The 20,972-nt window shown below is 55.0% G+C and overlaps 1 protein-coding gene across 2 annotated transcripts; it reads right to left on the reverse strand.

Moving 5' to 3' along the window:
* Nucleotides 1-1,175: 1,175 nt before the first annotated feature.
* PRKCG (protein kinase C gamma) lies at nucleotides 1,176-20,118 on the reverse strand. 2 transcript variants are annotated; one of them, XM_077915875.1, is made up of 19 exons: nucleotides 20,075-20,118; nucleotides 18,182-18,289; nucleotides 17,534-17,565; nucleotides 16,477-16,559; nucleotides 12,767-12,878; nucleotides 12,474-12,605; nucleotides 11,807-11,963; nucleotides 11,035-11,169; nucleotides 10,519-10,606; nucleotides 10,221-10,250; nucleotides 8,414-8,566; nucleotides 7,956-8,144; nucleotides 7,076-7,167; nucleotides 6,935-6,997; nucleotides 6,594-6,732; nucleotides 5,247-5,327; nucleotides 3,764-3,871; nucleotides 2,404-2,544; nucleotides 1,176-2,197 (listed from the first exon to the last, which is right to left on the reverse strand). In XM_077915875.1, the coding sequence occupies exons 1-19, from the start codon at nucleotides 20,101-20,103 to the stop codon at nucleotides 2,009-2,011; spliced, it is 2,061 nt and encodes a 686-aa protein (XP_077772001.1). In that variant the 5' UTR covers nucleotides 20,104-20,118; the 3' UTR covers nucleotides 1,176-2,008. The 2 variants fall into 2 exon arrangements, with proteins under 2 accessions (XP_077772001.1, XP_077772011.1); XM_077915885.1 differs by lacking the exon at nucleotides 20,075-20,118 and having other exon boundaries at nucleotides 18,182-18,643.
* Nucleotides 20,119-20,972: the final 854 nt, after the last annotated feature.

The raw sequence follows: 20,972 nt of genomic DNA on the forward strand, positions 1-20,972 counted from the left end.
AGGGAAAGAGACAGACGAGAGAGAAAGAGACCCTGTGAAGGAGAGAGAGCAGGGGCAATCCTGGGGCTCCCCTGATGCGGACTGGGGCTCTGGGCAGGCCTGGGGCGGAGCCTGGGGTCTGGGCGGCTGGAGGAGGCGGGAGGGGGCGTCCCGGGCCGGGGTCCCCGGAGCAGCAGGCGGGCGCAGAGCGGAGCCGGGTCCTGCAGCCGCCGCGGAGCCGGGAGCCGGGCCAGCCACCCCCCACCGCCGTGATGTCAGCGGGGCCACTCTTAAAGGGGCAGGCCGCCCGCCGAGGGTCGGAGCGGGGGCTGGGGGCCGCGGGCAGAGCATGGGGGTACTGCCGCGGTGCTGGGGGAGCCACGGGGAGCCCCGACATCCAACTGGACCGAGTACCGGAAACCCAAGAGCCTGCAGAGACGAAGAGACGCCAGGGCTCCCCGAGGGAGCCTACGAAGCTTTGGGGCTCAGTCCCCTCCAAACACACAGACGTAGGCACACCAATTCAACTGGCCTGCCCCAGACCCGGGACTACATTTTCCAGCAGCCTTGGCGGTGAAAGGCCGCACCTGGGGGAAGGGTCCGCCGCGGTGTCTGCTGGGAACTGTAGTCCGTTGGGACTGTGCTTTCCACTCCACCCCCTCGCAAGTGGGCCAAGGCAAAGAGGCCGGGAGGGCTCGTCAGCCCCTCTCCGGCCTCGGTGGCTGGCTCTCAAGCTCACAGGCTCTGTTTGTTTTCTCTGTGGTGGGGTCTCCCAGGTCTCTCAAAAGGAGGGTTGGTTGGCTTTCATCTCTCAGGATTGCCCCCAACCCCGTCCCAGTCTGGGGGGCTCAGTGTGAGTCTGTGAGCTTCTGTCTTGCTCTGGGTGAGTAGGTGCATGCTAGTGTCCCTGTGCTGGGGCGTCTCTACCTGATACCCCCCGTGGTCTGTGCGTTCATGCCTACCTCCTCGTGCAGGTGCCCTCTGGTCCTCTCTGGGGCACTTATGCCTCCCCCCACGTCTCGTCTCTGCTCCTTCCCTCTTGCTCTGTGGGTACCTTCTCCCCACTTTATGCATCTCGGTGCTTTCCCTCTCTCTGCCCCCTCCCCAGCCTGTGTGTGTGTTTCCGTGTACAGTGTCCCACCTCCACACCCCCTTCATTCTGCAAGCTTAGAAGAAAACATCCAAACACTTCAGCATCAGCATCCCAAATTTATTCTCCAGCAGCTGTGGCCGGGTGGGAGAGCCAAAGAGAAGAGTGGGCGCGGGGGGGGGGGGGGGGGGGGCGGAGGGGGGGAGGAGGAGAGAGTCCCGGAGAGTGGCAGGCACGGGCTGGGGGGGAGGGGGTTCCGAGCAGGACTGGAGCCATGCACCTGGCAGGCGAGCAGTGATGGGTTTAGGGTGGGGGGTCTAGAACAAAAGCTGATTGAGAACAGCTGGGGTAAGAATCCTTCATACATCCCAGGAATTCCTAGAGTGTAGAAAAGGAGTGCTGGAGCATGGGGGCACAGCCTCCCATTTAGTCCAGAATGGAGTGGAGGTGGAGGGGGGGGTAAGTCAGAGGTAGGGGTTTGTTCTGGAATCCAAGTCTGGAACAGCCCACCCCATGAGACTATTTCCCAGAAAGAAAGAAAAAAGAAAGAAAGAAAAGAAAAGAAAAGAAAAGAAAAGAAAAGAAAAGAAAAGAAAAGAAAAGAAAAACAAGACGCACAGATTCTACCAAAATGGAGTCTAGAACCCCATGGAATTGAGATAGTGGTACTGGTTCTGGAACCTGGTAGAGCAGAGTCCAGAATACCGAGGTGGGTGAGAATCCAGGGCTCAGCACAGCAGAGTCTAGAACACGGTAAGGCCCTAGAGACTGCATGGAGTTTAGAATGCCAGGAACGCTTGGGAGGGGCATCTAGCATCCACAGGGCAGAGGCTAGAATGTTGGGGAGCAAGATCTAAATTGGAAAGGGGGGGGTGGGGGTGGGTGCTAAGGCCGGCGCGGGAAGGGAGTGCTGGGGACACCTCGTGGCGACAGGAGAGATTACATGACGGGCACAGCCGGTGGGCTGATGGGGCTGCGGGCGTCCGGGTGCACGAAATCCGGGTTCACGTAGGTGAAGCCTTGGAAATCCGCCTGGTCGATGCTGGCCAAAACTAGGCGGTCTGGCGGGGTCAGCGCTGGCGCGGCCCGCGTGAAGAATTTGTCGAAGTTCTCGCCGCTGCGTCCACACTGGGAGACATGGGGAGGGAAGGATGAAGTTCTCCTCCCTCCCTGGGTGTCCCTCTGTGGCCCCTCCATCCATCACTTGTTTCCTTTGGAATCTCTGCGCAATCTTCCTGGCAGAGGAAGCCCCCCCTCCCCCGCACAAACGGGAACTGGAGCTCCTGGGCACCCCCACCCCTGGGGACCAAGGCTGTCTCCGCAAGGTGGCTGACCGGGCGGGGTCTGAACGGAGGCGCGATCTCCAGTCGCTCCAAGCGCTCCCAGTCCATCCAGCGGAAAAAGCCGTGAGCACGGATGGCAGGCTCCCCGTCTGGCCCCGAGCCCAGGCGCTTCGCTGGGTGCTTGGTTAGGAACTGTGGAAAACACAGAGACAGACAGACAGACAGAGTCCCCGACAGGGAGGCACACAGAAGGAGAAGGAGAGAAAGACAGGAACAGAGACACGGCAGAGACCCAGAGAGAGAAGAACAGCAAAGGGGGAACAGGGGTGGGGAGGCGGGCAGAAAGAAGAATGGGGGAGAAACAGTGAGAATGAGATAGGTGAGCTCCAAACCCAGAGACCCAGGGACAGAGAGAGAAAGAGAGAAGGATCAGGGCATCCGTGTATGGGGGGCAAGAACCCCAGAAGGAGGAAGCGGACATGGGAAGAATCCCCAAAAGGGACAGAGGAGAAGGAGGAGAGGAGAGAGAAAAGAGAGGGATGAAGGGAGCCCAAGGGAGAGACAGTGATTGGAGACCCAGAGCAAAGGGGCATAGAGATCCCAAGACAGGGGGAGATAGAGACCCAGGGAAAGTGGGAAATAGGCAGATGTTGGGGGGGAAGCAGAGATGCAGAAAGAGAGGAGGATGGAGACCCCAGAGGCAAGCCCCCAGAGAGAAGGGTAGAGAAGGTGGAAACTCAGAGAGAGAGGAGAGGAGTTCCAAAAAGAGGACAGAGACCCAGAGTATGGGTGTATGGGAGTTGGGGGTAGGAGGAGAACACACACCCAGCGACAGGTGGACAGAGATCCCCAGAGAAAAGGTAGAGACACAGGAAGCCCCATCAAATGGAGATGGAGGCAGAGGTGGGAGACAGAACCCAGAGAGGAACAGTCAGAGAGAATAGAGACAGGAGCCAGAAGCAGAAGTGTGCTAAAGCCTGAGAAGCTGCCCCAGGCTAGGCTCTTACTCCTGCATTAACTCCATCACCCCAGTAGGGGAGGGAGGCTCCCAGAGTTTAGGTGGCTTGCCCAAGATCCCACAGGAAGAAAAGTGGCAGGAATTAGGTTCACCTGACCCACCCGGTTCTGGAAACCCACCCTGGCCTTTTAGTACTCCCTGCAGGGAGCTGGGAAGTGGGTGCCGCAGAGAGGAATGAGAGGTCATCCTTAGACCAGAGGTAGCAACAGGGCAGTCATTTAGTGTTCTGATGACTTCTCTGTATCCTACAAACTTTCCCAGCAGATGGAAGTGAAGTAATGTGAGGGGTGGGAGCCTGGTCCTCATGTGCACAGAGATACTGCATGGTATCTGGATGGTTGAGGGTGGGCACAGGAGTTTGTGTGGAGAACCTAGGGGTCAGGGGGCTCTCACCCCCTTGCAGATCGCCACAGCTTCCCGGGAAAGCGACTTGGGGTAAGTGACTGTTTGTTCCATGATGGCCTGAAAGAGCTCTTCCTCATCCTCCCCATCAAAAGGGGGCTGAGGAAATAGAGGGATAGAGTCAGAGCTTGACAAACTGCCTCTCCCCACCTTCCACACCCTCATCACCAACCATGAACATGAACACCCCCCCCCTCTGACATCCTAGGGAAAAATTTAAACAAGCCATCAAAGCTTTATCTCTCTCTCTCTCTCTCAGACTCTCTGGTTTCCTAACTCAGATGCACCAGCTCTCTGCACCTCTTTGCTGTTCTGTCTTGCTCTGCTATGCAAATCAGCAGGGTGTTAATTAGACAATATGTCATTTAAATAGAAGAGAGACAAAAAAATACAGGAAAAACTGTAAAAGCATTCTCTTGGTTGGATGAGTGGCTTCCAGTCTTCTGGGATTAGGAAAAGCAATACCAGGGCAAGGATTCTTTTTTTTTTTTTCTTTTTTTTTTCTTTTCTTTTCTTTTTTTTTTTTTTTAAGAGAGAACGAGTGAGAGAGTGAAAAAGAGTGCATGAGTGCAGGAGTAGGGGAGAGGAGAGTAAGGAATAGAGGGGGAGAGAGAGAGAATCCCAAGCAGGCTCCATACCCAGCATGGAGCCCAACATAGGGCTTGATCTCACAACCCTGAGATCATGACCTGAGCTGAAATCAAGAATCCAATGTTTATCTTACTGAGCCACCTAGGTGCTCCCCCCACCCCCCAAGGCAAGGATTCTTAATGTGGGGTCTAGGAGGTCCGTTTATACAATTGAGGGGGGAAAGTACATCTTTATTTTGTAAAATCTCTAATTGAAATTTACCATTCCCATTCAATTATGAATGTATGCAAAAACCACAATAGTAGTACTTGTGACTTCATCACCAACAGAAATCACAGATATTTTCCTAGCACATTGGATTTACAGCTATCTCAAAATATTAGTCATCTCAACTTGAAGATTGCTGGTAGCCCTTCCTGTTTACTTCCCATCCCTGTGAGATATTACTATTTAATTCATTAATAGGAAATCACATATAGGTCCACATCCCAGTGTTTAATATTTACAAAACTGTATACTTTTAAGTTAAATTTATTTAGTTGGCTTAACTAAGTTAAATTAAAATTTTAAAGGTTTGATAATCATTACAGTGTGATTGATTTCCCTTGTCATCCTATTATTTTATTTCATGCATTTAAGCATATTGTTCTGAGGTGAGGTCCTTGGCACCAAAAAAGTTTAAGAACCTCTGGCCTGTGGGAAAATAATGGTTCAGGACCAAGGACAGCATTATCCAGCAGGACATTCCCAACTGCTTAGCACCCCTCCTGAGAGGCCAGATATCCCTTCCTAATCTGCTCCTTTGAGATAAAGGCCATGTAATGGGTAGCACCCCATGCCATGTTGCCTTTAGCCAATCCAGCCTGTCCCCAGCTTCCCTTACCTGTCCCGCCAGCATCTCATACAGCAGAACCCCAAAGGACCACCAATCAACAGACTTCCCATAGGGCTGGTAGGCGATGATCTGAGGAGGAAGGATGGAAGGTAGGAATCATGGTTTGTGCTTTAAGAGGCCTAAGATCCCTTCTGGCCTCATGCCTGGGAACTGTACCCACTTTAAGTGTTTTCTTTTTTTTTTTTTTTTTTTTTTAATTTTTATTTATTTATTTATTTTTTTTATGATAGTCACAGAGAGAGAGAGAGAGGCAGAGACACAGACAGAGGGAGAAGCAGGCTCCATGCACCGGGAGCCTGATGTGGGATTCGATCCCGGGTCTCCAGGATCGCGCCCTGGGCCAAAGGCAGGCGCTAAACCGCTGCACCACCCAGGGATCCCCCTTTAAGTGTTTTCAACACAAACTCTTCCCATTCAGAACTCTCAGGTCAGAGCTCCATTTTTTGGAAAATTCAGAAACAAAATTTACCTACTTAGAACATTCCTTTGGTCCCCAAAATAAAGACTATCTAAGGACCAAGTCAAAAGTTCCGCCCAGCTAGAACAATTAGGTAACTGGACACTCTCCTTACAATAAGAAGAGAGTGCATAAGATGCATAAGTGCTACATTTCAGAGACCAGAGAGTCTTAAATCTGGATGTATTTAAGATTCATCTAGGGGGCTGTTCCTAACCCTAAGAATTCTAGCCTCATTAGGTCAGCGTCAAAGTCAGCAATATGTGTGTGTTTTTCAAAATCTCCGCAGATGATTCTGATACCCAGCCATGTTTTGAAATCATCGACATTGATTACCTGGGCACTAGCATTGTATCACCCTGAATGATTAATAATGGCACCACCAACGCCAGGACCTCCTTCAATTAAAAGAAGTCAGGACCCTCTATCTACTTACATACAGTCAGATCATTAGCTCCAACTCCTTAACAGTCAGAGCATACTCCCCCCACTTGAAATATTCAGGAGACAGCGTTGCACACACTCAGTACTCTGGAGGGACTGGCCCCACATGCTGAGAGGATACCAGATGTAGCCTCCACCTTCCAGAATAGTCCTGTAACAGGTCCTGTTCTCTGAGAACCCTCATGGGCTGGGCCAGTCCTTCTGGGGGACACTCACCCACCTCTCTGCCCATGCCCATGTTGCCAGCTTAGAGACCCTGCTTCACCCACTCAGAATACAGGGTGCACTGGCCTCTCCACCCCGCTTGCTGCTAGACTGCCCACAACTCACGTCAAGACCCCAGGGTTAGGACCCCCATATTTTGGATGTCAGATAACCAGCCACACCCACCAGGCAAATTTGGACCTCGCGGAGAGCAGCAGAGGAAGGGTTACCTCAGGGGCTATGTAGTCTGGGGTCCCGCAGAAAGTGCGGGTTGTGGTTCCGGGAAAGACGTTTTCCTTACACATGCCAAAGTCAGTGATTTTGATGTGTCCTTCGGCATCAAGCATCACGTTGTCTAGCTTCAAGTCCCTGGGGGTGGGAGGTAGAAAGGATAGGATTGAGGGAAGGGTAGAGTTCAACTGGCTGGACCATCAAGGTTTTGTTTGTTTTGTTGTTAAGTAAGCTCAATGTCCCAAGTGGGGGCCAGCCAGGTGCCCCCTAGAGCCCGAATCTGATCCCTTTCCCTCTGGGGCCTGACGTCCTCCACTGAAAGGCCCGGACAACTCCTCACCGGTAGATGATGCCCTGATTGTGCAGGAAGAAGAGCCCGATGGCGATTTCGGCAGCGTAGAACCTGGAGAAGGAGGCAGGAGCCTGAGGTCAAATGCTGGGCTCCTCCTCCCCTGCCCCCCCTCTCTTGGCCCAGACTCACGCTGCATGAGGCTCCTTAAATTTGCCCAACTGCTGAATGTGGTACATCAAGTCGCCTCCGGTGACATACTCCATCACAAAATACAGGCGATCCTGGGGCGGAGAGGGGAGGGCAGGGCTTAGAGGCGGGGACACCCTGGGCAGAGGGCAGGACATATCCATCACCGCCCACTGCAGACTAACTGGAAAGTGTCGGGACCCACCCAGTCAGAAATCCGGAGCAGCGGGGAGGTCCCGAGGACCCTAAGCCAGGCACCCTCCCGCGGCGGCTCCGAACGGCTCCCACCCTCTTGGAACGGAAGACTGAAGCCCACCATTCCCTGGACACCCCATGGGGCACCACCACCTCTTCCCCCCACGTCCTCACACAAACACAACCCTGGCCACCTGTTAGGAACCAGAAGTGTTTCGGGCCCCACCTGCAAGTGACAATAATTTCCCTTTATATCCAGGAAGCCAGCTCTGTTTATCCAGAGCTTTCTTAAGTAGTCATGCCCTCTCAAACCTCTGATGGTTCTCGCTTCTGGTTCTGTCCCTGGACTTCGGGGACACGCCCCGAGTCTATCCAGACCTTATCTCAGAATCCGAAGGTGACGACCTCATTACGTGGAGCCCATCTTTTGGCAGGCCACTCGGCAGCCACCCTCCTGCCCGCGCGCGCCCTTTACTTGGGACTCCTTCGCTCAGGGCACCTCCACTCAAGCCCGGGCTCAGGCCACTCCCAGCAGGCGCCCACACCCCACCTCTGGCCACGCCCAACAGACACCCACCCCTCTGCCAGGCCCAGTCAGAGTGCAGGCAGTTCTTTGGCCTCGCTGTCCGCTCCGGATTCCCCAGCAGATGTCTGACCTGAGCCAGTCTCTGCGCCCCCCGCCCCTTACCGGGGTCTGGAAAGTGGAGTGCAGTTGGGTGAGAAAGTGGGGCCGGCCTCCCGGGCCTCGGCCCCCCAGGGCCAGCACTCGCTTCTCCACCAGGGTGCAGTCCACATCGTCATCCTGGACAATCACATCCTTCTTCAGGATCTTGATGGCGTAGAGCTCATCTGAGCCCCTGCGCTCAGCCAGCATCACCTAGGGACAGAGGCCCATTTTGGAAACCCCTCCCTTTCAGGGACACAGAAAGGAAATCCCAGGTTCTTCCTGACTCTCTCTCTCAGAGGACCAGGTGCCCTGGTTTTGCTGAGCACTGTCTTAAAGCACTCAGGGGTCCCATAGAGTCATCTTTGGGGGACTCAGTAGCCTAGAGTCCCTCCCTATGTACCTCTTCCCTAAGGACAGAAATCTGATCTCCCCTACCCCCAGACATCCTCCCCTTCCCAAGAGAAGCCAGGGAGGCCAACCTTCCCAAAACTGCCTTTTCCTAGAACCATGAGGAAGCTGAAGTCAGAGATGTGCAGACGTCCGGGGCTTGTCCCAAAGAAACAGCGCTTGGAGTCGGTGGGACTAGGGGATGGAGAGGGGATGGGAGAGGAAGAAGGACCCATCCGCACCCGCTGTGAGAAAGGAGAGAAAGCCAGAGGCAGTCAGATTCCAGGCAGGGATAAGGAGATGCCCCTGAGAGACACAGCATCCAAGAATGAAAGGGTCGGGGAGCGACAGAGACAAAAAGAAAGTTGTCTCTGCCCCCCACCCCTTGGCTTCAGAACTTGTACTGATTTTCCAGAGCCTGGAGGGCTGATCATTTAACTAAGACTCAGATTACAGATTACCATATGACATTAGATAACTCTGTTATCACCCCCATCTTATTTTTTAAGTAATCTCTCCATCTAACGTGGGGCTCAAACTCACAACCCCAACATCAAGTCTCACACTCCACTAACTGAGCCCACCAGGTGGTCTCACTCCCACTTTAGAGAAGAGGAAATTGGCACAATGACATTAAATAACTTGCCCAAAGTTACACAGCAGATGAAAAAGCAGAGCCAGAAATAAAAATCCATTAAAGCCGAGACTGTGTCTCCCTCTTTTCTGTGTCTTCAGCATCGCCCAGCACAGAGGGTGTTGAATGGATGAAGGTCTCTCAGGACGCAAGTGCTGAGCACCCTTCCTATTGCTCAACCTTCAGAGCACACCCAGAATCTGAACACCTTTACCACCACTGCCTCCCGTTCCTACCACCTGAGTCTCCACAGAGCCTCCTTCCCCTTTCCCCTCTGCCTCCATCATCTCTTCTCTAAACAAAGCAGGGTCTTGTTCAGATCTAAACCACCTCAGGCCACCTTTGATGCTCCCACACACCCCTACCACATCTTACCCAGTTTAAAAGCTAAAATCCTTCTAGTGAATGACAAGTCACACCCCTTCCCTCTCTGACTTAACTTATTTTTTCCCATCCTCTACCCCCTTCAGCCCCACTGTCCTCCTTGCTGTGCTACAGATACTCTCAGCCTTCTCCCACCACAGGGCCTTTGTGCCTGCTCTTCCCTCTGCCTAGAAGGCTTTCCATCCTTCAGCCTAGCAATCTGATCCCCATCTCCTGTGCCTGGAGAATCTTGCACTTCCTCTGGGACTCACCCCCCACCCCCAAGCTTTGTCTGGCTCTCCCAGGCTATGCCAGGTGCTTCTGGTATTCCCCAGTGCCTGAGGCTACTATCTCCATTATCAAACACATTCCTTCCTGGTAGATGTCTCCATCTATAACTTTCTCCTACTTTGAAATTGGAGCTCCCTAGGGAATGGACTGATTCTTCTCCCAGAAAGGGTTTGGGTTATGTGACACATCAGAAAATAGGTGTGGAGTGAGTGAGAAAACAAACGGAGGAGAAAAGGCCACAGTGATAAATAGAAAAACTCAAGGATCCATTCAGGTGTCACCTCCTCAGGGAAATCCCTCCCTGACCACTTCCCCCTGCCCCCCAGGCTGGCTTAGCACCTCCTCTAGGCTTCTCAGAGTCCTGGGTTACCTCTAACATAGAACATCATACTGGAATTTCTGACAGTATCCCTACCTGGGGGACTTGCTTAAGGGTCAGGTTCACCTCCAAAGTGCTTGGTTTACTCAGCAATCACAAGACCTGTGCACAGGTCTGTGCCCAGCCCATGTGTGTGGAAATGAAAACAAGTATCAGAGGAGCGAGATGTGGGGAGAGAGAGGCAGACCACCGGAATGAGACGGTCTCCATTCCAGGCCTGAGCTCTACTCACTTCATACAGTTCCAGGGGGTAGTTACAGGCCTGAGGGAGAAGAAAGCCAGAGTCAGAGCCCCCAGAGAGGTAGGAGGCTGCCCTACAGCAGAGGGTGGGGACTCCAAACCCCCAAGCCCAGGAATGGTTAGGAACTCTAATTCTCATCATACCCTGGGGCAGGAGTCCCTTAGAAAAGCACAGGGAGGAACCCCAGGGTCTTCTGGGAATTGTAGTCCCGGGACCACTGGGCAACCAGCCTCTCTGAGCTGTGGGCAGCAGGGCTGGGCTTCCCCTGGGGGAAGCGGGACCTGAATACCTCAAACTTCTGGAGGAGGCTGCAGTTGTCAGCATCAGCCACAGGCACATTGTAATACTCGCCCTCCTCCTGGTTCAGTAACTTGTACCTGAAGTACAGACGGAGACCAGAGCAGGGCAGGAGGCAGGGAGGAGGGGAGTATATGAAGGAGAGGCAGAGGGATCACAGTGGGGGTGGGTGGGGCGGGAGAGACGCAGAAAGAAAGACAGAGATGGGGAGAGAAAGAGTGAGATAAGGAGAGAAGGACCGGGTGGGGGGAGACGGGAAGACAGGTGGGGAGGACGGAGGCGGGGCAGGGGAGACGGGGAAACAGATGACAATGGAGACAGGGAGACGGGATGGGGAAGAGGGACAGGAATGGGGAGACAGGGGAAAGGGACAGGAGCAAATGGGGTGGGAGGAGAGGCATAGGGGACAAGAGAGGGAGGTGGAATGATGATGACCTGGAAGACAGAGAAAACAGCCAGAGGAGACCGAGAGACCCAGGTACAGCCTCCACCCCTGCCCCGCCCTCACCAGCCATCCACGGGTGCCTTGAGCAGCTCCGAGACCCCGAAGGACATGGCACCCATGAAATCGTTGCGGGAAGTCCGGTCCCAGTCCCACACCTCCACGCTGAGCCGGCGCTCCACGTCCCCCGGCTTCAGGTTGCTGCAGGAAGGGTGGGGCAGAGTGAGGTCCAGCTCCGCCTTCCCTGCCTCCCCTCTCCTCAGTGCTGGAGGATTCCCTCTCTCAGGGGGAGCTGGGGTCTGTTCCTGCTCTCTGAAGTGTCCTGTCATCTCTGATCCTCTCCAAGAGGGCCTCCCCCAATATGGGGATCGTGAGTACATGCAGAGGGCTCGGTCTCTCTCCCTTCCACCCACATCCTGGGCTCCTTCCCATCCCTGTCCCATCCTTCTCTCCAGATCTCTCTCCTGTCTCCGTGCGTGCTTTCTTCTGGGTTTCTGTCCTTCTGTCTTTCTGTTAATTAGCTTCTCTTTCTCTTCTTGCTACCCACCCACCACCCCCCTGCTTACACTCCACCCCCTGCACTCTGTCTCTGTGTCTCTTTGGGTTTGCGTCTCCTCTTCTGAGCGCCCTCCATCTCTGTCTCTAAAGTAGTGGGCTTTGATGGAGATTAAATGTGCAGATACGTGTCTCTCGGCTCCCACCACCTTTCTCTGCGAGTTTTTGGATTCCCTCTGTCCTAACACCTCCCACTATCTGCTCTCCGGGGTCTTGTGGGTCACCAAGACCCTCAGATCATTCTCCGTCAGCCATCACTGCATCCCCTGCACCCGAGGCTCACAACACGAAGGTCTCGTTCCACACAGGGTTTAGCGTGGCTTTCACCGTCCGGGTCTTCTGCTTTGTCAAGTTCCGAGGGTCTGGGATGAGCTTCAGCTTCACATAGGGATCAGACAGACCATTGGGATCCATTGGGATGAGGTTACGGGCCTCGCCAACTGAAAGGGGAAGTGGAGGGGAGACGGGGTTAGATCCAGGAAGAGGCCCCTAAGTCTCCCTTAGTCAGCAGTCAAAAGTCCAAGGTCTCAGCCTTTCTCACGACCCACGTACCCAGAAGACAGGGCAGGAAAGCCCTTTCCCCAGCCAGGGACCCAGAAATCAGACCCAGAACCCCCTCCCCCCAGGACCCCGGAGTGAGGACCCTGGCCATATTACCAATAGCAATCCCGAGCCTCTCCCCCACCCCGCCCCCCGCCAAGTTTTCTCTCCTCCCTCCCTCTCTAGGACCTCGATTAAGAAAGGTCATAAAGAGGCGCTGGAAGTTGCTAAGAGTCAAGGCTGGAGACCCCGCTCCGAGCTGGAAGGGGCGTGGCGGGGTGATGTCAGCCCTTGCAGGTGGGGTCAGGAGTGTGGGCCGGACCCGCAGGGGGCGTGGGCAGCGCAGGGGAACAACACTGGCCTTCCCCCTGGGTTTAAGGGCGGGGCCAGACTAGGGAGCGGGGTTCCACCTGTGACATGAATTTCATCTGCAGTAGGTGCTCGGATTTCCAGCTGCAGGCGCCCACGGCGCTCGGTGTGGTCCACCCCGCACAGAGAAGGCACACTGCGCACACAGCGTCGGTGCACGTTCATCTCGCAGCCTGGGGAGTACAAAACGCGAGGTAGCGCGTCCAGCCGCCCCCAACACCAGACTCCATCCCCTAGCATTACCGGAACCCAGACACTGCTCTTTGAAAGGGGCCCCAGAGCTTCAAGCTCTGGCAGGAGCAGCAAGCAGGAGCAGCAAGCGTAGCAGACTCACAAGAGCATTTCATGCCCTGGTGCACCAGCCCGTAGAGCAGGGAGCCACAGTGGTCGCAAAAGGTGGGGCTGCTGTAGCTGTGTAGACGGAACTTATGCTTGTTGCGGGGGTCCTGGAGGCAGAGAGGAGACATCAGAGGGAGTCAGAAGAGAGGGGTGCCCTAGACCTTGGGAGAGGAATCCTTTGAACTTTTCCTCCTCCTCTGCTTTGCTCCCCCCACTCATTCACCCTACAGCATTTACTGACTGCCTGCTGTGTGCTAGGTACTGTTCTTGGTGCCAGGACCCACTGTGGTCCCCATGGAGTTCACTTTCTAGTGGAGGGAGACAGAAAATAAACACTGTGAATAAATAAAACAGTATGATGGATGGTAGGCAATAGGTGCTTTGGAGACAAATGCAGCAGGAAAAGGGACTGCCAGGGGTGGGGATTGAAATTTGCAGAGAGTGATCAGGGAAGGTTTCACTAACAAGGTGGCATTTGGGCAGAACCTGAAGGAGGTGGAGGCTCCTGACCTTCCACAGTCCCTATGCTCCCCACACCTCCCAAAAGCTGTTCTCCAAGGACTTAAGGGCCACGATGAACGCCAAATTGTTCACTGTCAGCCTCTAGCAATGTCTTTCCACTGATGATCCACCTTCTCTGAGCCTCTTGTGAGATGGAAAATATGACCTCTCAGTTATAGGGACCTCTCAGCTCATGAAAGACCAAGTGTACGGGCACCTGGCTGGCTCAGTGGATGGAGCATGTGACTCTTGATCTCAGGGACATGAGTTCAAGTCCCATATTGAGTGTAGGGATTACTTAAAAAGAAAGTATAAACTGCATAGCAGGGCCTGGCATGTTAAATGTGTTTGGTACTGTTATTCGTGCTGCTGTGGTTACTATTCATGATTTTTTTTTTTAACTATTCATGATTTTATTGCAGTCTCCACTATAGCCCTGGGTTTAAATAGGAGCTGCGCCATTGACCAGCTGTGCGATTTGGGGCAAGGTAGTGCCCAGTTTTGAGCTTCAGTATCCTCTTCTGCCCAGTGGAAATAAACAGTGAATATCTTGAAGTGATGCTAAGTATCCAGAGTCCAATTAAACATGAATTTAGGACACCCGTAAAGCATTCCTTCCCCACTCCTGACAATGTCTGAATGTTAAATAATTTGGTATTTGCCTTTTTCTAGGGAGGCATTGCAAGAGTTATCACTAGGGTGAAAATTCAGGATATTCTTGGGCTTTTATTTATTTTTGCAGTTTAGCGGGGATTCTATTTTGAATGACATATGGAGGGAGGGGGTGGGTGTGATGATCTCTTTCAATACTCTGGGGCTCTAAAGATCTTCAGCTGACCCTAACTCAAAGGGTGCCTGATGCACTAAGTGATATCCTATGTAAAAGGCCTCAGCAGGATGCCTGACGTGCAAGCTCTACCACTCCATGGAGAGAAGCTGCTTTTATTCTCAAGGTGAAATCACTATTTAAAAAAGAGACAGTGCTGAAGCTCTAATTAGATAAATTAGCATCCACATTTTGACTCTGCCCACTACCCAGCTCCATGGCTTCCCCCCACGCCACCCTTTGCAGAGACTCAGGCTTCCTTCCTCTAAAATGGGGCCACGAGGCCTCCCTGTAAAGGAGTCTAATGGAAGTCATGCTGGCCAAGCCCTGATTGCTTCTTTAGCCCTTGATCCATGTAACTTACAACAAGATCAAAAGCATTAAGCAAGGGGGGGAAAAAAAGAGTGACGGAGAGGAAGACCTCCTCCTCATTTTTTCCATGTTTCTTCATCAGTAATACCAACAACTTTCCAAGGATAATAATTGATATAGTTTCTCGCCATATTCCAAGTACCATCCCAAGTATTTGACTCATTTAGTTCTCAAAACAACCCTGTAAGGTAGGCATGGTCAGCATCCCCATTTTACAGATGAAAAGCTCAAGAGGTGCAGAGAAGTAAATTAATTTTTGAAAGGTCACAGAACCGATAAATGGTGGAACTGGGATTCAAGTCCAGGCGTTCTGGCTCAGGAGCCCGTGCTCAGATGGGGACAAGAACACCCCACCTTCTGTGTTGTGCAGATTCACTCCTGTATGCAAGATACCTGATGCATGCATGCAACCAGCATTGGATAAATCAGAAGTAGTGTTGGTGGTGGAGGTGGGCAAGCGAGGCGGCTGATCAATGATATATATGGGTGCTAGAACACAGTGGTGCTCAACATATGTTCTGTAAAATCACGTCCTCTTTGTAAACTTCAATTTTCTTCACCTGACCAACTGGCAAGATGTCCCCTGGACTTCTGTAGATCTCCTTGCCCCTTTCTCTCTCTCTCTGCCTCAATTTCTCATTCTGTCTTTCTCCATCTGCTCATCATAAAACTGTCTCTAACTGTATGTCAAGACCTGGGCTAGACTCTTAAGCCACTTGGCTGCATTGAACTATCAAAACAAGCCTGGCAATGTCAAGATTTATGCTGTCCCAACCAGTAGCCACTAACCACATGTGGCTATTTAAGTTTAAATCAGTTCCAATGAAAGGGAACTTAGGGGCATCTGGGTGGCTCGGTAGTTGAGCATCTGCCTTCGGCAAGGGCATGATCCTGGGATCCTGGGATCAAGCCCCGCATCAGGCTCCCTGGAAGGAGTCTGCTTCTCCCTCTGCCTGTGTCTCTGCCTCTCTCTGTGGGTCTCTCATGAATAAATAAATATTTTTTTAAAAAAATAAATAAATAAAAATAAAAAAAATAAAGGGAACTTAGATTTCCATTCCTGGGTCAGAGCAGCCCCTCTGAGGTGCTCCTCTAGCTAGCTAGGTGTGGCTGGTGGCTGTCAGACTGAACAGCGTAGATCCAGGATATTTCCATCATTGCAGAGGGGGGACTGAGCTCAGAGAGAAGCCAGACAGAAAGTGAAGGAGGGACTAGGAGCGGGCCACAGGGTCCACCATTCTTGTAAGATGACCTGATATCCCCGCTGATGGGAGGTGGAGGTAGGGAGGGAGGCTGTGTTTATGTGTGTGTGTGTGTGTGTGTGTGTGTGCATGTGCGCGCGCAGGCACACACACACATGGGGGATCTGTACACGCAGATCCTGGAGGACATGTGAATGCATGTGCATGTGTGCGTGTGCATGACAGGGTCTCCCTGGGTCTCCCTCTCTGCATCTTCAAAGTCGTTTTCAATATCTACCATTTTCCATTCCAGCTTGTCTTTCTGGGTATCTGCAGCTCTGTTTCTCTGAGTTTCTTGTCCCTGTCTCAGGCTTGCCTTTTCCTCCCTCCTGGGCTGCTCTGTTCCATTCCTCCCTTGTTCTCTGTCTCAAATCTGTCTTTTTCTGCATTTCTGAGATTCTCTCTCTCTGTCATATGTCAGTGCCTGCATCAATAGTTGTCTCTCTCTCTGTCCCTCAACTCTTCTCTTTTTAAATTTCTTGACCCCTGGATGACAGCCCACCCCTCCAATGCTCTCTCTTCTTTAGTCCATTCACCCTTGCCTCCCCTCTGTCCCCCACCTGTGTCACCAGTCTGTCTCAGCCCCCTCTCATTCCCCCTTTCCAGGCCAAGGGCAGGGAATCTGGGCCAGACTAGCTCTCCCTATCTCTCCAGCCCCCCTCCCCTCCCAGCCTTAAAAATAGCAGGAGAAATTGGGACGGACGCCGAGGGGGTGAGGGCGGGGGCGCGGCCCAAGGAGGAAGAATCAAGTGTCCGGGCACTCACATCCGTCTGGGGGCCCTTCCCAGCGCCTGGACACTCGAAGGTCACAAATTCGTGGCATCGTCGATGAACCACAAAGCTGCAGACTGAAGGTGAGAATCATAGAGACACACACACACAGAGAGAGAGAGAGAGAGAGAGAGAGCCCAATACACAGAAAATCAGAAAGAGATCTCAACAGAAAGAAAAACAGAGAGGGGGACCCCCAAATTGAGAGTTCAAAAGAAAATCAAAGGAAAGCCCACAATATGGAGTGGGGGAAGGAAACCAGGAGATAGAAATTCAGGAGATGGACCCAAAGCCAGAAACAGAGACGCAAAGCATCACAGAGCAGAGGGACCCCAGTGCCCACACAGCCACAGGGAGACACAGAGACAGACCATGAAAGACAGAGGGACAGGGACCCAAGGAGGAAGCAGGATCCCATGGACAGACACAAACCCACAGAGACGAGAAAGCAAGGAAAGAGGCAGGCTGAGGAGGAGAGGAAACAGAAATGTCCTCCGACAGAATGGAGGGAGCAGTGACTTGGGCAGAAGTGAGTCTGGGGGCCGCTGCCGGCCTCCCTCTCCCTGACTCACTCTGTTCTCAGCAGTGGCAGCTGGTGCTCTAGGATTCGCCCCCCTCTCCCGCCCCCCATATCTGCCAGCCCCGCCCGGCCCCCACCCGCCCATCGGTGACCCCACCCGGCCTGCCCCTGCCTAGGACTGTTGGTGTTGTCATGGTGACAGCAGCTTGGGGGGGGGCTCTGACTTCGCATCTCCAGCCCCCCCTTGAGCTCCCCTTTTCCAAATCTCCCTGTTCCCATGGCAACAGATTCTCCAAATATCTGTCCCCACCTGGAGCCGGCCGAGGGAGGGGCCCTCAGTACCACCTCCGCGGTGGCCCCGCCGGCAGAGCTCCCTCCCCACCGCAGGCTGTGTCTCTGCCACACCCCCCACCCCGGGCTCCCCCGCGCCTCTCTGGGGACCAAAGAACACGTGTGTCAAGCCTCCTGGGCTGTGGGGCCCCAGCCTCCACCCTCCTGAGGGTCCTGGGAGTCCTGGTCCCCAGCTCTTACCTTGACATTGCAGGCCCTGTTTTCCAATGCCCCTGCAAGATCAAGGATCAGAGGTCAGTGCAGCACAGGGTGCCTGGGCCTCCCACCTCTGCGAGCCTCACTGCGCCTTGTTCCCTCTGTGACCAGGACCCCGGAGTGGAGCCCCAGCTATCTCTTGTTCTAGAACCCAGAAATTCTGGCCCTCAGCCCTTCTCTCAGACCCATGAGTCGGGGGTCCCCCAGCCCCGCCTCCCTCGGACCCAGGAGGAGTCCAGGCCCCCAACCCCTCTTCCCTCAGATTAGGGAGTCTGGGGCCCCTAGCCCCTCCCCCCCTCAGACCCAGGGGTCCAGGTCCCCCAAGCCCCTCCTCTCTCAGACCCAGGAATCTGGGCCCCCAGCCCCTCCTCCCTCAGACTCAGGAGTCGGGGTCCCCAGCCCCCTCCTCTCTGACTCAGGAGTCGGGGTCCCCAGCCCCCTCCTCTCTGACTCAGGAGTCTGGGTCCCCAGCCCCCTCCTCCCTCAGACTCAGGAGTCTGGGTCCCCAGCCCCTTCCTACCCTAGGACCAGGAGCCAGGGCTGCAGCCCTCTTCTCCATCACTCAGGGGTCTGGGGTGACATGTCTCCACCCATCGTTCCCTCCTCCCTCAGGCCCCCAGCCCCTTCCCTCACCAGATGAAGTCGGTGCAGTGGCTGCAGAAGGTTGGCTGCTTGAAGAAGCGGGCGGTGAACTTGTGACTCTTGACTTCGTGGACCACCTTCTGCCTCAGAGCCCCCTTTCTGCAAAACAGGGGCCGGGGTCCCCCCTCTGAATCGCCTCCGCCGGGGCCCAGGCCTGCCATGGCCCCAGGAACGTTGCAGGGACCAGGATCCTGCCTTTCTGGGGGAAACAGGTGGAAGGACGAGGAGCCGGAGACTCGAGACTCGGGAGAGCCCGGAGCCACGGGGAGATTGCGAGGAGGGAAGGAGAGGGGCGAGGCACCTCCAGGCGCGGAGTGCAGGGCAGGGAGCCGCACCCCGGGGCGCGCCGGCTCCGCCAGGGGGAGCGGGCGGGCAAGGCGGAGAGCCGAGGGCAGGGCGCCGAGGAGCCGGAGGCAAGGGCGGCGGCGGCGGGAGCTCCAGCTCAGGCACCTGCTGAAATGTGGGAGCCCCAGCTGGGGGGAGGCGTTGCCATGACGACCGAGGGGCGGGGTTTCGGCTTAAAGGCGTCCCCCCTCCCTGAGACTCGGGACAAATGCCCCTCCCCCGGCACACGTGCGCACACCCACTCCGGGGGCTGGCTGGAGGGAGGGGGCATCCTCTGCGCGGTGCCCTGCCCCCACCGCCGGCCGGGGCTGCTCCCACTGGGGTACCTGTGCAGGTCCCGGCAGCCCGCTGAGACTCCGCTCGGATCTCTGGGCTTCTGCCGGTGTCACTGCTTCATTGCACAAACTTTGTATTCAGGGCTGGGGGCCCAGTGGTGAACGGAGAGGCCTGGCGTCTCACTCTGCGGCTCTTCAAGTCTTGACTCTCTCTGGGCCTGGGTCACTGTGTCTGCCCGCGCTCTGTCCCTGTCCCAGGGGTCCTGGCTTCTATTTCTCTGTGTGTCTCTGCCTGTGCCTGTGGCCATGCTGTGACCCTCTCTGGGTCTTGGTGTCCCTCGGCTTCTCACCAGATGTCTCCATCGTCCCTGACTCTCTCCCTCTTCCTACCTCTGTCTCTGTGGCTCTCTCCCTGCCTCTCTCCATAGGGCAGTGACTGGGGGTCCCAGGAGCCCCCTCCCTCTGTGAGAATCTGTGTCTGTCGCCCCACCCCTTCACCCCTCTGGGTCCCCAGTCTGCGAGCCTCCTTGTCTTCGCCTCTTCCTCCTCCTCTGTGTCCAGCCCTCCCTCAGACCCACTGTCTGGCTCTGCCAGCGTGTCCCTCTGTCGCTGGGGATCTCTCGGGCTGTCTGAACTCATCTATTTCTCCCCCCAGCTCGCCCCCCATCTCTACCCCTTCTCACCCGCTCTGGCTGTGAACCTCTCCTCCCCCTCCCCCCACGTCCCTCTCTGGCTCTGGAAAGCCCCGTGCATCTCCGTCCCTCTGAACGTAGGCCCTGTCGGGCTCCGCTGTCCCCTCGGTCGCTCCGCCCGCGTCCCTCCCTCGGTCAGGTCGCTCTGCGACCCTCCCCCGACTGGCGAGCGCGCAGGGTTCCCAGCTCCCGGAGACCCGCTCTGTTGCCAAGGGCAACCACGGTCAGCCGGTGCTGCGGCGTGCGATGAATCCTGGGACTTGTAGTCTGAGCTTGCGGACTGCCTGTTGTGGCGACGCGGCCGCGAACTTCCTCTCCCGGCGCGCTCCGCGAGGCTGGCCGGGGTGCCGCGGCGCCGCCGGGGGAGCCGGCCCGCCACGCCTTCTCTGTTAATTTTGGGGGTCCGGGTCCAGCTTCCCGAAGCCGAGGGGGGCGGGGTGAGGGACTCTGACACTTCTCCAAACCCCTCAGATATGGGGTGCTCTTGCCTGCCAGCCACCTCCAGGTGTCCGCCCTGCCCAAGGGCGAATATGGGGTGGGAGGGGCCCTGGACACGGACCTGGGAATCCCACCTTGCTCTGCTTGACTGCTTTCCCCGCATCACCAACACATCACCCGCAGGTTCTAGAGCTCTCCTCTCTGGTGCCTTCCAGAAAGGCTTCACACATGAGGTGGGGGAGGGGAAGGGGGCGAGACGCCCTTGGAGGATGCAGGCATTGGTGTGAGTCTGAACTCTGGGGTGGACATTGCAGAGATGAAAAGGAGGCTTCTTGCCGATAGGAAGTGCATCTGTTCCAGCTAGCCCTTCCCTCTCTTCGGCGGGGGAGGGGAGGGGTTCCCTCCCTCCTTCGACATATCTCTTCCCAGTTGCTTTTGCGGATCTAAGTGCAGAACATGAGTTGCATGACCCTGGGATGGTTGCAGATTTGTGTCTATGTATTTGTGGTTCTCCTCGAGCTGCAGAAACAAGCAACAGAACCTCCTGTGGGACAGAGCTTCTTTGCAGGAGGTAATGATTCCTTTGCTGTTTATAGAGGTCTTCTATGGACCAGTTGTGTCAGGGAGCTTAGAACTGAGGATAAGATGGAGCTGAGGGTGGGGGTGTAGGTAGGGTCTGATCCTGGAGGCCCAGAGTGAGGAGATGCAGTATTACCTGTAGGCGGATATGGATATGAGCAGGTGGGGGGGAGGGGTCACTGTCAGACCTGGGTGCTAGAAGCTTCCCCCTGGGGCCAGGGTGAGCAAGAGGTGAGCTAGTCAAGGAGGGGGCTGGAGTGCTAGTTCAGGACAAACAAAAGGATACCTGAGCTGGGTCAGGAGCCTGGACCAGGGGACAGTGAGGAAGGACAGACAGTGTCTAGTGAGCAACTGACACAGCAGATGCAAAGAACCACTGCCTGGGTCCTCAACCCTGAGAGCCTGTTATGGAGATGGGGAACCTGAGAAGTTAATTTTGGGAGGAGATGTTGC

The sequence above is a fragment of the Canis aureus genome, chromosome 1 (genome assembly GCF_053574225.1).
Source record: "Canis aureus isolate CA01 chromosome 1, VMU_Caureus_v.1.0, whole genome shotgun sequence".
Classification (NCBI taxonomy): Eukaryota; Metazoa; Chordata; class Mammalia; order Carnivora; family Canidae; genus Canis; species Canis aureus.

Bases quoted from the DNA above. Each gene is read 5' to 3' on its own strand.
- PRKCG (XM_077915885.1), bottom strand. From the start codon at position 18,351: ATGGCAGGCCTGGGCCCCGGCGGAGGCGATTCAGAGGGGGGACCCCGG. The intron at 10,607-11,034 runs GTGAGGGCGGGG...TCTGTACTTCAG, and splicing joins AAGGCACCCGTGGATGGCTG to GTACAAGTTACTGAACCAGG. The intron at 3,872-5,246 runs GTAAGGGAAGCT...CTATTTCCTCAG, and splicing joins ATGAGATGCTGGCGGGACAG to CCCCCTTTTGATGGGGAGGA.